General features: G+C 46.2%; 1 protein-coding gene across 2 annotated transcripts in view; it reads right to left on the bottom strand.

The window, feature by feature from the left end:
* Positions 1-17,397, bottom strand: part of PPP4R1 (protein phosphatase 4 regulatory subunit 1) — a 604,307-nt gene that overhangs the window by 83,369 nt on the left and 503,541 nt on the right. For both annotated transcript variants that reach the window (XM_086964940.1, XM_086964941.1), the window contains exon 15: positions 14,840-15,001. In XM_086964940.1, coding sequence (XP_086821066.1) covers positions 14,840-15,001 — 162 coding nt within the window. The remainder of the gene's footprint in view (positions 1-14,839; positions 15,002-17,397) is intronic.

Raw genomic sequence — 17,397 nt, 5'->3', positions numbered from 1 at the left:
CTTTGTGTAAATACTGGGAAAGACTAACACTAAATTTACGTTACCTAATTTTTGGACAAACAAGAAGAGGCACCAACCTCCTTTGCTGCTCCTGCGCCTCTACAACACAATCAACAACCCCAGCGCTTAAGGTAAGGAAAATGATGCTATATTTTTTACATTATTGTTAAGGGCTATGTATGTTGTCTACATGGTGGGTGGTGTCTACATTCACATCAGCATCAATTTTATTTGAGGCATATAACTGTGTAATCAGTATTAAAGATCGATTTGAATGTTGAGCGCTCGATTGAAGACAATGAATTAGCTCAGGGATAACGGCTGGTGTAAGCCTTGTGTTCCTAATGCTTGACTTTGTTTCCCTCTTTTTAATTTGAAACATTCTACCATCATTGATTGGATGGAATGTAATAATAGCCTTTTACCACCCACCTGCCTCTGGCGATACCGGTTGTTAAAGGCCCTCTCTCTTGCCTTGTAATAGGCCCTTACCTGTGGCTTGCTTAGGACATATGTCTGCTTGAGTGCCTTCGCAACCAATGTGGCACACCAAGGGAGCAGGCTATAAGGATATATTTCTATCAGTCATATTGTGCAAAGGGGAACTGTTGGAGATATATTGCAATAATGCACAAACACAAGATATGCATTTATACAGAAATATGATGTATTTACACTGTATTGTCGGAAGTCAGAAGCAATGATCACCACACACAGGTTAGACTGTTTGTTGTCCTGGCCACACCAGGACCCTTTTATTTCAAACAAAACCCCACCCCCCAATTAACCAATCAACTTCCCACAATACATAAAGAACAGGTGAGTCAGCGCGATCCCTTTGGGTACCGCCAGTCAGAATAAGGTAAGAGAAGCGACCACATCACATACACCGAACCTTCTATGTTGTACTTTGATTATTCACAGGTAACTTTAATATTGATAAGACACCAAGAATACAGTGGAGCAACTACTTGCAAAGCCGTTCATTGGACTGAAACGTGAAGAGAAACTAATTGTAAAACAATTAGGACCTCATCGGCCAGACCTAAACCTACAGCAAAGTTCCCAAGACAGAGGGAAGATTTACACACGTTTGTTCTCAAACACCTGGTACACAAAAGTTGATTGGCTGACAGGGTGTACTTCTACAAATTCTCTGTTCTGCTTCCCCTGCTTGCTGTTTGGTGGTGAAATTCCTTGGACAAAAAAAAGGAGTAAAAGACTTGAAGCATTTGTCAGATAAAGTAAAGATGCATGCACACAAAAATACATATGGAAAACCTGACGAGACTGGGAATGTTGGGAGACACACCGATTGAAGCCCACATAAGCGATGCGTATCGCCTTCCATAAAGGCTTTAATAGAAGGCACTCTGAACAGAGATAGGGGCTGTCTATTTTGTAGATATGCTATGGCAGCTAGATGCAGTCTAATAGGCGTGTAGGCTAAGTTACATCTTTGGAGGTGTAATAAGTATGCTATGATGTGTTGAATAGACACATTTAAGAGATTAATATTGTTGTTGTGACAATATTTTACAAAGCGTTTCCACTTTGCTGCATAGCATGCTCTAGTGGTTGGACGTCTAGCTTCTTTTATAACGTTCATGCAGTCAGGAGGAAGGTTAAGATATCCAAATTCTAGGATTTCAGGAGCCAGATCGCAAGGTTGAGCTGAGCTGGGTCTGGGTGTCTGATCTCTCCACGGTTCTGGGTTAAAAGTTGTGGAGATAGGTATAGTTTTTGGTGTGGTACTACAGACAGTTGTAGCAGTGTGGTGTACCACGGCTGTCTGGCCCACATTGGAGCAACTAGGATGAGGCTTAGAGAATGCTGCTGTAGTTTGCGTACTACTAGTGGCATGAGTGGTAGAGGCGGAAAAGCGTACGCAAATCTGCCTGACCAGTTCATCCATATCGCATTGCCTTTAGACAGTGGGTGTGGATATGTGGAGGCGAAGCTTGGGCATTTGGCGTTTTCGTGGGTGGCAAAGAGGTCTATCTGAGGTTGTCCCCACGTCTGAAAGAATGGTTGAAGAACTTGCGGATGAAGTTCCCACTTGTGGATCTGTTGTGTCCGACGACTTAACAGATCTGCCATGGTGTTTTGTACTCCTGGAACATGCTGGGCTAAGAAGAAAATCTGTTGAGGTATAGCCCATCGTCATATGTCCTGGGCTAGTCGAGAGAGTTGCAGGGAGTGTGTTCCGCCCTGTTTATGTATGTAATACATGGCTGTCATGTTGTCTGTGCGGACTAACAGAGCCTGGTTTGATATTTGCTTTTGGAATGGTTTTAATGCTAGGAATATGACTAATAACTCCAGGTGGTTGATATGGAGTAACTTTTGTTGTTGTGTCCACTAGCCTTGCATTGGCAGGATAGAAGTGGACCTTTGTGTGGTGTGAAAAGTGACCATTAAGAAATCTTCCTCAACTGTGTCTGTGTGTAGGTCAACCCCATGGGTTTGGGCAGCCCTATGGACAAGAAGGTTAAAACCTATAGTGTCCTCTGGTGGGGAAGGCCTGGAGGGATATATATCATCCTGAGGAATGTAAGGGACATCAGGGGTGTTCTAATCGTCGCATGGGTTAGGTGACTGAGGGGGACTATTGTTTCCTGTTGGGTCATCTGCACCTCCACTTGTATCGTCAGTGTCTGTATCTACATCATCTGGATTAGGGGATGGTGTAGGAGAATGATGTGGTGGAGGAGTAGGAATAGGAGGAGGTGGAGGTGGTGGAGAAGGAACCCTTACTGGAGAGGTTGCAATGTCTCTTCTTAGGTGGAGAAGGAGGGGCAGGCACCTCTAGTGGTATTTTCTTGGAACTAAGAACCAGTTGACCAGTTTTGGGATCCTTTACGAGAGTCTTTTGAGTAGGATCTGGTGTAAAAAGCTCTTCTGTCGAAGGCAGATCCTTCGGTGTCGAAGTTCTTGGTTCCGGAGGCTTTTTCGGCACCGACTCGGTAGATGTTCTAGGGTCTTTTGGCTGGGAACCGTGATCTTTTGCAGTGTCCTTGGCCGGAATGTGCTTTTTCGGTTCCGGGGGCCTTTTCGGCTCCGAAGCATGGGAGTCCGGGCCTTTAGGTAGTTTTTTGCTTGGTTCCAAGTGCGGTTTTGGCGTCGATGAGCCGGTGCCAGTATTCAGGGCCCAGTGCTTGGGTGTCGAAGCAGCAGTCGGTGTGGCTGAGGAAGATGGCTTCTTTTTCGGTGTCTGTGAGGTATCAGCACCGGGGGTAGGCCGACTCGAGCCCGAGACGCCTGAAGGCTTAATAGGCTTCTTTGCCGAGCCCCAAGGCAGGCCGTGGGAAGCAGTCTCTCGGTGTGCACCCGGGCCCGAAGGAGAGGGTGTGACGGAAGCCTTTTTTGAGGTGTCGAGGAAGGGTCGTGGCCGTGTGTACTTACGACCCGCTGAGCTGGAGAGATGTCCTCAACGTCTGAATCTCCGCATCGGAGGAGCTGGCGCTTTTTTCGGCCCGCTGCTGCTCTGGAACGTCGACACCCTCTTCAAAGATGTTGTCTGGGATCGAAGCTGACGAGCGAGCCATGGTTCTTCGAGCTCGTCGATCCTGAATTGCCTTCTTGGAACGGAAAGAGGCACACGCTGAACAGTCTCTGGTCTTGTGCTCCGGTGATAGGCACAGATTGCACACCTCATGGAGATCGGTGTGGGGAAACTTCGACCCACATCGAGGACACTTCTTGAATGGCGTCCTTTCCATGAGCCAGAAGATGAGGCCTAGGTAGGCCCGAAGGCCTTCGTGGACGACCGGAATCGAAGACTTTGAGATTATCGAGATCGCATGGAGATGGGGAACGCGTTCGAGACAATACTGTTGGAAACAGGTGAGGGATTACGCGCCGAACGAAAACTCGGTTCCAACTGGAGCGCAGGAAACACATCAGAGCCTGATGGCGGAAAAAAACAATCCGCGGATGGAGCTGATGTCCATGCGCAATGTGTTCCAAAGGAGGAGTCACCTATCTCGTGACTTCCGAAGAACTTTTCAGGACAAAAACAAGTGCAAACACCCGGGCCCAACACTAGGTGGCGATCTATGCACAGTGTGCAATCTGCAGCTCATTTCCCTCGAACATGCCTTTAGAGTTGTTGTTAGCCTGGTCAATAAGCGATGTAAAGTATTGTTTTTTTGCTGCCGCGACAGCGGCGTAGTAACTTTTTTGTTTGGCTCTCAAAGTAAGTTTCACCAGAGGGCTATAGCGGCGTTGTAACTTTTTTGTTTGGCTCTCAAAGTAAGTTTCACCAGAGGGCAATAGCGGCGTAGTAACTTTTTTGTTTGGCTCTCAAAGTAAGTTTCACCAGAGGGCAATAGCAGCTGGAACGCCAAGCCCTCTCCAGAACTTTGCACTCATGTTTCAGAGTTTGGGGATCACATTTAATAAGGAGTTTTTTTTTTAACGAAATGAACCCTTTATGAAGCATTAGAATAATGAAAGATGGAGGAAAAAATCCGAATGCTTTAATCTATACTTTGCAGTTTGCATGCAGCTCTTTGATGACAGTTAGTAGCTCACTGTTCTATGTTAGAATTTTAACATCTACGCTGCTAGCAACAAAAGGATCTCTCTAACAAAAGCACTGACCTATTTAAAGTATATGCACTTTCTGATCTGCATGGTACACATTATTTGCAGCAGGCATATTACCTCCATTAGACAAAATTCCTTCTCTCTCCAGGAAGAACATTAATCACTAGAGTTATCTTGACGTTTTTATTGTTGTATGAGGATTCCCTATCCAGTAGAGAGGTAGAGAATGCACCAGGATTTACACAGGAGGTGGAGGCTTGGACCACCAAGCTCTCCGGGGGAGGGGGTTGTGTGAGGAAATGGAGGTCTCCTGGAGTGGGGCGGTGGCGGCAGGAAATAGTCCTGTTCACAGGAGCCCCTGTGCAGGGTTTGGACCAAGTCCCTAACAGGAGGTTCATGAGAGCTTCATTACAAGGGAGAAGTGGTTTTGAGGGGGTCGCTCTCAGCTGAAGCACCTCTTTTACGACGTTCGTCTTGACTGCCATTGAGGGAAGGCTAAGGTCCAGGACCTTGGCTGCCCTTCTTACCACCATAGCAAAATACGCCACCTCCTTCGTAGCCACGGTGGGAGGTGAAAGCATACCAGTATCTGGAGAATTATCCAGTCTACTGGCGTTGATCAATTCCTTACCAGGCCATGTGGGGGTCTAGCAGCTGGTATTTAACAGGGTCCAGCAACCCCTCCAAAAGTCCTAGCCGATAATAGGGTTCGGGCTCCTTCCAGGAAGACATGGCTCCAGTCAATGCCAGAGTTGATGTTGGACAATGTATATCCAGCTACATGTCGGGTCTGGGATGAAAATAGGGGTGGCAGGACCGACGTCATTGAGGTGGTACCAAGGGGCTCGATTGGAGCCAGGGACGGAACCACGGGCCCAGAACCAGAGGCGCCGAAGGCACGCCAGCTGTAACGTGCCACCAAATATGAGATGCATGGCCTCATAGAACTCGCAAAATTGGGCAAGTGTCGCCCCAGTAAATTCAAGGAGGTAAAAATTCAAAGAGGTTGAAGCAGCCCAGACTCAACTGAGCCAGCTCTTGAATGACAACACTTTCTCATCTTGTCAGATGACTTCGACGGACGAGGTTAAGTCGAAGACCTCTTTTACTTCTAACTCTTATAGGACTTACCGGAAGACGCTCTGAGTGCTGTGAAAATCTTGGGCTCCACGAACAATCTCAGGACCTTCCTCTCAACCAGGATCGAGACAGTTGAGGTGTTGCACATCAGACGGCAAGTAGCTCGAGGGAGCCCTTCATCAAGGCCTTGGGATGCCTAGCATGGCAGTCGGCACAGGTATTCGCGTCGTGCTCGCGCTCAAGGCACCAAGGAAAACAATGTGCAAGTCTATCACTGACATCTGCAGCTGACAAGCGCCACAGGGCTTGAAGCCCGCCTTACTAGTTGCTAACTGGCCACACCAGTAGCCAATCTCAAAAAGACTGTCAAAATCTAACAAAAGTCAGTCATAAACTAACTGGTGGTACAGCTCTCTCCGGCTCTTCACTGACTGCCGCTAAAAGAAAAGAATTGATGTCAGCAGGCTGGGGTGGCACCTATTGTGGCAGCACGCTTGTCACTTCAGGCGCAGACGCCACGTGGAGCAGAACGATGCCACCTACTGGGGTGCAGGGGTACTGCTCAAGATAAATTTCCGTATCCACTCGGACTCTTGGGGATAATTCTAAGGTAAGGAATCTACAGCTAGAAGTCTATCAGATAAAACACCACAACCCCTTCTTACTATTGATGTTTCCATTTGTCTAGTACATTGGCCTGTACAAAATTCAGCTTTCATTAGTCTGAGAATTCAATTAAAAAAAATCTAAATTAAAATCAAATTCGATAAAAAATACTAAGCCGCCACCTTCAATACTGTATTAAATTCCTGGTGCTTTATTAAATACCCCAATTTCCAGTTTCTATTTCTTGTGAACTCTAATGTGTTTTTCCCAAGTGTTTTCCAGTATTGTAAAAAAATTGTATAAATCTGTGGTTTATTCTTTTTGTGCAGAACACACATGGGGACGGTGTTTTTCAGTGTTTACAAATACATTTGTTTTCATTTCCTTCTTTCTCATCACTCATTCCTATTGTTAATTTCTTCTACATGTGTTCCTGCTCTTAATTAGCTTCCTCACGCCCCTTCACTGAATCTGTTTTTTCAAGTAACCTTTCATTGTTTATTCTCAACTCTCTGTCTGCATAATTTCACAATACTCAAATCTTTCTTTCAAGCAGCATAGCCCCATCCCATAGCAAGGATGTGCATGAATAGAGTTGTGGTTGCACTCTATTAAGATTTGATTGTTGCAGATAAAATGTTATTTTAAACCTTATTGCACCTCTAGTCTTCAAACAAATAGCAAAGATTTGCTGACTGAGGATTTCCCAATTAGAACATGCCCAGTCGAGGTAGCATTCCAACCCTTCATTCCAGAGTAATTGCCAGTGGTTAGACTTGTTGCAAGCACTCCTACCATCACCTTTGTGTGCTTGATGCACGCATCACATGGTCAAGGGTAAGCTCGGATATGGGATATGTGCTCACTGTGCCACTGGAACCAAGTTGCAAAAGACTGTCGAGCCCCAAAATCAGGGTGAAACTAGTCTTGAGTAGCTTATGTTCCTGTTCAGAGAAGATATGGCTTGGCAGTTCGGGCTGAACTGTTCCTATTGGAACAGGACCGAGGCTGATTTGCATATGGCTGGGTCTAATCTAATGTGGTCAAAAGTATGATGGGTTAGAATGCTTCCCCGAGTGATTGTCAGATCGTAATGACAGTTTCTCCCAGGTTTGGCGCAAGAGGACTGAGCACTAGGAAGTTGGAACAAACTCATCCAAGCAGTTACCTAAACTTTCCAGAGGCTTGAGCATCCTTCCCCTGACCTGATCCTGTGAAATCCTAGTCTCATACTTGTGAATAATACATTCTTTTCCTGTACTAACAACTGATGAGTATCACCTTATGAAACACTCGAGGTGTTTGACCTCAGAGCATCTTGCTCAGAGCTGCCGCTCTTCAGAAATCTATGAAGCTACTTCTTCCACTCACTCATACACAATGTATGCACATAAAGTTTATAACGGATATCTCCAAATCAGACTAATCAATTAAACTTCAAGTTACCTCAGAACAAAAATAAATCAAAAACATTTCATGAGGAATACAGTCAAAAAAATTCCAGTCAATTCATACTATTCAAAAGTAAAACTGCAAATGACATGATTGTCCTTTTTAGCCCTTACAATGTCTTTCTCAAGAGCTCTATGCACATGGTATGGGGTTTACCAGGCCAGTGTCTTGGCCCAGACATCTACTTATAGAGAAAAGGTAGCAAAAATCACTTTGGCTAGGTAATGAAGCATTCCAATGTCCCAAACGATCAAAGATCAAACCGTCCAGGTCAGTTTCACTCAATCCCAGCAGCTCCCTCACCCAATCACGGCCCTAGAAATAATCAGGTTACCTAGATAGATAATACAGCTTTCATAAACTCAAAAATAAAATAATTAATTTTTACTCAAACACCATATTGACGTGGCTGCACAGACTATAAATGTAATGCCCTAAAGAACCCCTGAGAGTAGAAGGTATAAAGAAGACAGAAAAGATGGAGATTAGTAATTCGGGAAAATCGAGACTAGGACAATGGACTAATCAGATAGAATATCTCAGAAGCTAAAGGTTTAAAGAACATAGTGTAAAGGGAGTCACAGGGCCAAAGGTTGTACGGAAGCCAAAAACAAACGCTAAAGGCCTGAAGCACAAGTTACTTACCTTCTGTAAGAAACATTAGTAGTGATAGATTCCTTACCTTAGAATTACCCCCAGTCGTCAGACTGGATCCAGAAACTTTGACAGCAGTACCCCAGTGTGCCAGAAGGTGGCGTTGTGCAGCTCCGCTGCCGTCGTTGGCGTCGAGGTCGGGGAGATGATGTCGCTGCAGCTACTTAAATGCCACCCTCACGCGTGGACGTCCATTCTGTACACGACTTTTTGCGCCAGGAAGCAAAGCCATGCAAGATACTGACCACTGGTGCCTTGAAACTAGGGCCCTGAAAGGGATGACCTTAATGTAGTAAGTTGGAATCTGACTACATGGTTGCCCCATTTTTTTTCTGGTGTTTTGATGGTTTTTTACTTAGTTTGGCTGGGTTCCTGCTATCCAGGACCCCAGCCTAGCTGCTTCCTCTCTAAAATTGATTGCTTGTACATTAGGTACACTCCAGATTGGTTACTGGGTTACCCTTGTGAGTCCCTAGTATATGGTACCTTAGGTACGAAGGGCATAGGTACCCCAGAGGCCTACTAGGGGCTGAAGCATGTACTATGCCACCCCTGGGGAGCATTCCAAAATGGCACCACAGGTCTGCTACTGCAGCCTGGGAAAGGTGGTGCATGCACCCCTTACTAAGATATAGGTTACCTATATCTACCTTTAATCACCAACACATATAAAACTATAAGTCACTCCTATGACAGGCCTTATCAATCCTGAAGGCAGAGTGCTTGGCTTTGTGTGAGAGGGTACCCATGCATGAGCAGGACCCCTCTGCAGCTTTCGGAATCTATTCTCTAAGGCTGTTCTGTGATGCAGCCAGACCATATACTCTTAAGTGCATTATAACATTACAGCAAATGCTAACTTTGAAATAGCTGCATGGAAACATGTTGTGTTTGGTGTGAAACACTTTGGAATCCTACCCCGCCAGTCCTGGGGGCGGGGTTAGAATTCCACCCTTCTAGAGGGAGAAGACATGCGCACACTAACCTAACCGCTAATAGTTTAAAAAAGCCCCAGCATCACAAATTAGATGCTGCAGCCACAGACACGAGTCTGACCTCCTGCTGCTGGACGAAACTCCGGCAGGGGAGGCCTGGACAATAGGTTTCCTGTCACAGGGAGGTGTAACCACCTCCCAGACAGGCTTTAGTGTATTGGGGCTGGGTTGGTGCATTCATAGAATGCTTTTCAGGCAGTGCTGGGGCACACTTGGTGTACCTGTGCATACCCCAGTTCAAATCAGTTGCAGGGGCACTCAGACCCTGCTCTGGCGCGAACCTGGACAAAGGGAATGGGTGTAACCACCCCTCTTCCTAGACCCTTCCATAAGTGGATCCCCAGAGTATGTCCAACCCCCTAACTTAGTATACGTATTGGACCCCAGTCCTCAGGCCAAAACCCTTTATCAAATTGTGAAAGATTTCGCTAAACCACCAGCCCTTACCTGCTCTATGAAACCTAGTCAGGAACTTTGTGATGGCCTCTCAGACTTTTTTCACAATAAAATTGTCAACATTTTCTCCTCCTTTACTCCCACCACGGGGCCTAGAGAAGAAGACTCCTCCGCTCAACACGCCACCCCCTCGAGCAAAAAGATCTTAAATGCATTCAAACCCATCTCAAGGGACATTGCCCTTTTAAAAATTCAACAGTGTAAATCTGGCTCACCTCTCGATCCAGCTCCCGCCCAGGTGCTCACTTCCCTGGCCCCACTTAATATATCCCCTCTTCTGTCCATGAGGAATTCCTCCCTGTCTTCTGGCCAATTTCCTACAATATGGAAACAGGCCATGCTGTTTCCTATTTTGAAAAAGGCAGAAGCTGACCCGTCGCTTCACAGCAACTACAGACCCATATCACTTCTCCCTAAACCCGCCAAAATTCTGGAAAAAGTCGTGCAAGAACAGCTGGCCGACTATCTAGAATGTGGTAAACTTCTGAATGATTCTCAATCCGGATTTAGAGCCGGTTATAGCACGGAGATGGCGCTATTAGAAGTCACGGAGACGATCAGGGAGTCCGTGGACAGAGGAGAGGAAGCCATGTTAGTGCTCCTTGATCTGTCCGCGGCGTTTGATACCGTCTCCCATTCCATATTGTTGGATAGGCTCCACAATATTGGGATTCGGGACACCCCCCTGGCATGGATAAAATATTTCTTAAGGGATAAAACTCAACAGGTGTGGTGCCGACCTTCCAATCCATGGACAAGAAACCCCTAAGTTGTGGAGTCCCGCAAGGGTCAGCTCTTAGCCCCCTCTTCTTCAATGTCTAGCTGTCTCCACTAGCAAGGATAATAGAGGCCTATGGAGTCAGAGTGGTCTCTTATGCTGATGACACTCAGCTAATATTTTCGTTTAGAGACTACTCTGACAAGGGTCTAGCTAAATTCAACGCTTGCCTCTCTAATATTGTATCTTGGATGACCTCAAATACCCTCAAGTTGAACACCGATAAAACGGAAGTGCTGTTCTTCAACCAAAAATCCCCGACCCCACCATCTCTGTTGTGCCCGACCGAGCTGAACCCACCCCCGTTGCCCGTTACATCCGCCCGGAATCTGGGTTTTCAAATAGACAATGAGCTATCATGCAAGACCCATATCCAAAAAGTCACCTCCGCATGCTTTGGCAATTTGCGCATGATAAAAAAACTCTTCTTACTTGCCCATGGATGCTGAGAACTATCATGCACACACTCATCACCTCCCATCTGGACTATGCCAATAGCCTATATGTGGGGGCCCCAGCGTATCTTCTACATCGGTTACAGATTGTTCAGAATGCGGCGGCTAGATTGATTTGCAACACCCCATATCGCCACTATCTCGCCGCACTTAAAGAACTTGCACTGGCTCCCGATAGTTTACCGCACTCAGTTCAAAGCCCTGGCCTTGACCTTCAGGGCCCTGAATGGGAAGGGACCTGGCTATCTTAGACACAGGATCAAGCTAGTTCACTCATCACGAGCCCTCAGATCCAACCACCTCCGCCTACTGCTCCCTCCCCACTTCCATCGTTCTAGAAAAGGTGGCAGAGCTTTTGCGGTGGTCACTGCCAAGCTATCGAATGCCCTTCCATTAAATCTCAGACTGATCGAATCAGAATCTCAATTCAGGGGAAAATTGAAGACATGGCTGTTCTCCAGCTATTAGCGCCCATACTCTCTACCGCTGCTGTCCTCAGCGCCGGGACACCTCCGTTGGGGGTAGCCGTGCGCTTTACAAAATTCATAAATAAATTACACATGGCCGAAACTCTGCAACATATCCTGGAACTTCAACATTCTATTTCGACTAGAAGACAGAAGAATCTCCCTTGGGGCCAAGGAGTGACTCCCCTGTTCAAACAGGCACCAACGAAGCATCTTGCCGGTCTGCAATTCCAAGGCTCCCGACGGATTTGTGAATCAGGACACGGACTGCCAGACTTCTCAGAGGCCGACACGAGATCCCAGCAAAGCTGAGACCCGCAGCCCCCAGAGTGACGTGGAACTCCTGGACACTGTGCACATTTGCAAGTGCACCCACTTCCCGAGCTTTCCTGAAGTTGTGCATTAGGCTACTTGTAGTCCAAGCCCCGAGCACCATTTACACCGAAGATTGTGGGCCTACACTCCACGAGTGTTCCGTGGGCCCGCTTCTAGCATTTCCGCTCGAGGCTCCTTCGCGATCCATGGTCCGTTGACTGGTGGGTCCCCACGAAGGTAACTCCTGTTTCTTGGGCTTTCCTGGTTGCTCCAGACATGCCCTGACTCCCCACCGAGTGGTGAGACCCTCAGACCTTGCTGGTCTGCACTGAAGCCAATCTTTGCTTTCTGCGTGGGTTGCTGTTGGCAAGGCTTGTTGGGTCTAATCCGGATACCGAAACCGCAGCACTCTACATCCTTCGTGGGACTGCTCGAATCCAGCTCCTGGTCATAGTCGACGCCTCTTGGTCCTCGTGGCTGAAGAGTCCACCTTCACCTTCCTCACCTGAAATCACCCCACCTTCGGTTGGCATCTTCTCATCTCCTTTCTGGTCACTGGCAAGTGATCCAGACTCTGCTCCCAGGTTCTTCACAGCTTCGATCCACACTTGGATCCACTCGGACACTTTCGACTTGGTCTCCAGCAGCACTTTGCAGCAGATCGCCATTGAAAACGACGACAAAACCAGACACCAAAAGACACCTATGCAGCCGGCTTCCCTGGGTGAGAACTCAAGTACTTCGGTGCTCCCTGGGGTATAGACTCTAGAACTGCCTAGTTCTAAAGTGGTTTGCTCCAAGTCCTCTTCCAAGTGTCTCTAAACTTTAAAATTCCAACCACGACTTTCCCCATAGAAGTTAATGGTGATTTGCGGCTGTGTTTAGACGCTGCACGCGTCCCCCGTGGGTCCCTTGTGTGACACCCTTGGGTGGTTCTTGGTGGCCCCAGAGGTTCTAAAGGCTCTAGGCCTAGTATCTATGTCAGTTGTGGTTCTTATACCACTTTCTTAATATATGGCTTGGTATGCCACTAGGGCTCAACGTATATTGTGCTAATTTACTGTGTGCTAAAAAAGTTTACTGTATGTACTTTTGCCTATACCCTCAAAAAGAGAGCTTAGACGATGTGTTTAGAATAAATGCATATATTTTATATACATATCTGGTGTGGTTCTCTTTTCATTTGGCCATTCATGAGATTATAGACTGGTAAAACATGTTGCTTTACATTCCTTCAAGACGTAGCCTGAAGGCTGCTGTCCACAGCTACCACTAGGAATGCTTTCTATATAGGCTGTCTTTAAACCTACCATCAATAAGGGTCGTTTGGACTGGTGCAAGGTGCCCACTAGAATAGTGAACAGCATATGCCAGGCCAACTTCTCACACTTAACCCTAGACATCAGTTCGCAGAACGGGGAGGATGGGTGTGTTGGTAAGGAATCTATCACTACTAATGTTTCTTACAGATTTATCGTTACCGAAGGTAACATGTGAATATGAAAGAAACATGTAGTGATAGATACCCCAGCAATACCAACCACGGTGGTGGGTCTGCGAACCAAGATCACACCAGAAAATCCTGGAGAACAGAACGGCCAACGAATCTGTCTCTCCGAATCGGTCTCCCCGGACTTAGCTGTCCAGGCAGTAGTGCTTGGTCAAAGTGTGCAGCAAGCCCCACGTAGCTGCCTGACAGATGTCATGCAAGGGAACTTCTCATCCCAAAGCAGTAGTGGCTGACGTTGCCCTGGTAAAATGGGCGCATACTTTTTAGCCAAAGGATAACAAGCCTTTATGCATAGAACAACCCACTGAGAGATGGTCCGCTTGTGCACGGCCCAACCTTTATTGGCGCCCACAAAGCCAACAAAGAGCCTGTCATCCACCCGGGACTGTTCAGGTAGAATGAGAGCGCCCATTTTGGGTCTAGACGGTGGAGCATGTCTTTCCTCTTTTGAGGGATGTGGAGGCGGAAAGACGGTGGGCAAAGTGATGGTCTGCCTGATGTGAAAGGCAGTGACAACCTTTCGCAGAAAAGATGGACGAGTCCTTAGAACAACATTGTCCGGATGGACAGAGAGAGAAGGAGGTTTAGAGGAAAGAGCCTGGAGCTCACTCACTCTTCTGGCAGAGGTGATGGCAACCAGGAAAGCAGTCTTTAAAGTGAGAAGACTAAGAGGACAGTTGTGAAGTGGCTCAAAGGGAGAGCACATTAGATATATTAGAACCATGTTCAAGTCCCAGAGAGGCATTAATTTGTTTTGGCGTCATTGATAATTCCGTTCGGCCTACTGGCCTGTATTCATCTTTTCCGAACATTAATTGCCAAGAATTTAGTTACCCGCCGGGTTGGAATTATCACCGGATGTGGGCTCTCCGATTTTGGATACAGCCATGGAGCCCTGAAGAGTTGTATAACACATATATTCTACAACAAAACACGTGTCGGCTGGCTGTTTGTAATTCATGCCTGATGATCGATTAAAAGAAAAGACAAAAGCAAAGACTTCATCGTTGGATTGGTTCCTTTAATTCTACATACTCATCTACATGATTTTTTGATTGATTAGGAGTGCGCAGGACTTTTGTTAATTTGGGATTGTGTGGTTTTTCTGTACAGATTGAGAGGTTTGAGGGTCTCCCCTTCCTGACTGCACCATCCCTACCTTTGTTCAGAAACACTGAGTTTACGTCAATAGTGCCAGAGCGCCATAACTTCATGTTCACTAAAACCCGTTTCCATCTACACATAGCTTATCCATACAGTTCACAACGTATTCTGCAGATAGGTCAACTCATTGTGAATTTATCCGCTAATATGGGAAGGTTCCATATAAAAAAAAAAACATTACTAAGCAATAGTTCACTATATTAATTTACAACTGCAATTTAGGTTTCAAATATGACAGCAACATATGTAACTGTACTTATTGGTGTACAAAACCCATCTGTAAAGAGTAGTGAAAAATCCAATGTTCAAAACTCATCTGATAATGAACCCCACATACGTATGCATGCAATGCTTACCTTTAAAAAATCATACAAGTGTTTAAGAACACCAATCCTAACTTCATCTAAATCTTTTAAAAACCCGTTGAAGACTGGAACCAGATCTGCAGCCGTGAGTTTATCTCCAAGAACCACAGCGATCTCATGGATAGAGAAGGCTAGCGTTCTCCGAACTTTCCACTGAAACGACAAAAGTATATGCTTTAGTATTAAGGGTAAACGGTAAAACAGATTTATAAACTCCCCTTTTCGACAGTAATTAGTAGCTTTGTATTACTGAGTTAATAAAAGTAAATTCGAAGTTGTATTTAAAATGTGTTTTGAGTGTATGTTTTCAGTTTCAATCACAAAAGTCGTATGTGTAATTTACACAGAGTAAACGCACAGCAGGAGTAGCAACAGTGCACACTCCCCATCGCCACATAAAGAGGCACAGTACAGCCAACGGCAGCACAAAAACACACACACACGCCATCAACCCACCCCACCTCAAGCAAGAGTACCATGTCCTTGGAAAATTGGAATCAAAGTGGGACATTATATGTAAAGATGGCAATGACCGAAATATACAAATATCAGAAAAGGAAGATTGTGTGAATAATGTACAGTGAGCAATATTTCTAGGGTTAAGCAATAGGGAGCAAGACCTGACTTTAGCAGGGCAGTAAGGACAGGGATGTGGGAAAGACTTGCTATCCCATTTATGCTAGGGTTTCAAACTATAGTGCATCCCATGCTTATTTTCCGTCAATGTTTGATGGAGAGAACTGGTGGAGAGCGGAACAAGAATAAAGAAACAGTGTCCAGGGAAAATAGGGGAACAGGAGAAAAAAAAATCGGATTAAGGGAGGAGGCACCACTGGGGGGGGGGGGGGGGGGAGGGGGTGGTAGGAAGGCACCACTGCTGAAGATGGGGGGCACAACAGCAGCAGAGAGGGGGCATCACGGCAGCAGAGAGGGGGGCACCACGGCAGCAGAGAGGGGGGCACCACGGCGGCAGAGAGGGGGGCACCACGGTGGCAGAGGGGCATCACAGCAGCAGAGGGGCAACACAGCAGAGGGGACTGTGACTGGGTACATACAGCAGAAATAGTAAGACTCCAAACAGATCTGCAGATCCCATCTACAACAAGCATTGGCATAGCCTATAGGTCTCGCATTTGGGACCTTATAAGTGTTTAGCCATGCAACAGTTGGTGTTGTTGCACCAAGGATATTCTGCTGCATAACTAAATACTTATACGGTCCAAAAAGCGAGAACTATTGGCTATACCAATGCTTGCTTGTTTTTTGTTGCTGTTTTGTTTAAGTTGCCAGATCTACAAAAGCTGGACATGGTTTTTGTTAACAGTTCTTTTAATCAAATGAGCATAGCTCTGAATGTTGTTTCCATTCTGATTGTAGGAAAGGAATATGCTACTTACCAGTATGCATCTGTTATTGGCATGTAGGGCTGCTGACATTCATATCTGTGCATAGATCGCCGCCTAGTGTTGGGTCCGGATGATTGCACATTGTTGTCCTGGAAGAGTCTTCGAAGTATAACGAGATAGGTGGCTCCTCCCCTGGACTACAGTGCGCATGGGCATCCTCCCCATCCTCAGATTGTTTTTCGCCATTGTGGCAGAGATGGGGTATGATACAGTAAGTGATGTCAATGCTAGAAAGTAATAGTGAATGCTACAGCTGCGACAGGCACCGGTGAGGAGGGTGGGCGATATGAATGTCAGCAGCCCTACATGCCAAGAACAGATGCATACTGGTAAGAAGCATATTCCGTTCGAGGCATGTGGGCTGCTGAATTCATATCTGTGCATAGAATGTATAGCAGTCTCTCTCCTAGCGGTGGTTGCCTGTGCCAGCTGCAGCAGTCTGAAAAAGAGTTTTGAGAACAGCCTGTCCTACAGCCGCTTGGAGTGTACATCTACGCAGTAGTGTTTGGTAAATGTATGTAAGGTAGACCATATGGCTGCTTTACATATCTCCTCTAGAGGAATGTTTCCTAGGAAAGCCATGGATGCCCCCAGTTTGCGTGTGGAATGCGCTCTTTGGGGAACTGTTAAAGTGCGTTTAGCTTTAATGTAACATATTTGGATGCACTTAACTATCCATCTCGCTAAACCATTTTTGGAAATGGGGTTGCCTTTGTGCTGTGGAGAAAAGGCAACAAAAAACTGTTTTGTCTTCCTGAAATCTTTTGTCCTGTCTATGTAATATAGGAGAGCCCTCTTAACATCTAGTGTGTGTAGAGCCCTTTCAGGTACTGACTGTGGATTTGGGAAGAACACTGGCAGTTCTATTGTTTGATTGATGTGGAAGTGGGATACCACTTTTGGCATGAATTTAGGGTTTGTCCTAAGCACGACCCTATTTGCGTGAATTTGGAAGAATGGCTCTTGAATAGTTAGGGCTTGCAGCTCGCTAACTCTTCTAAGCGAAGTTATCGCTACGAGAAAAGCCACTTCCATCTTAAAAATTGTATTTCACACGAGTTTAAAGGTTCAAAAGGTGGTCCCATTAGTCTGGTTAAAACAACGTTTAGGTTCCAGACAGGTGAAGGTGGGTGTCTTGGGGGG

This window comes from Lissotriton vulgaris, chromosome 4_1 (genome assembly GCF_964263255.1).
Source record: "Lissotriton vulgaris chromosome 4_1, aLisVul1.2, whole genome shotgun sequence".
Classification (NCBI taxonomy): Eukaryota; Metazoa; Chordata; class Amphibia; order Caudata; family Salamandridae; genus Lissotriton; species Lissotriton vulgaris.
This window is presented reverse-complemented; position numbering and strand designations above follow the sequence as displayed.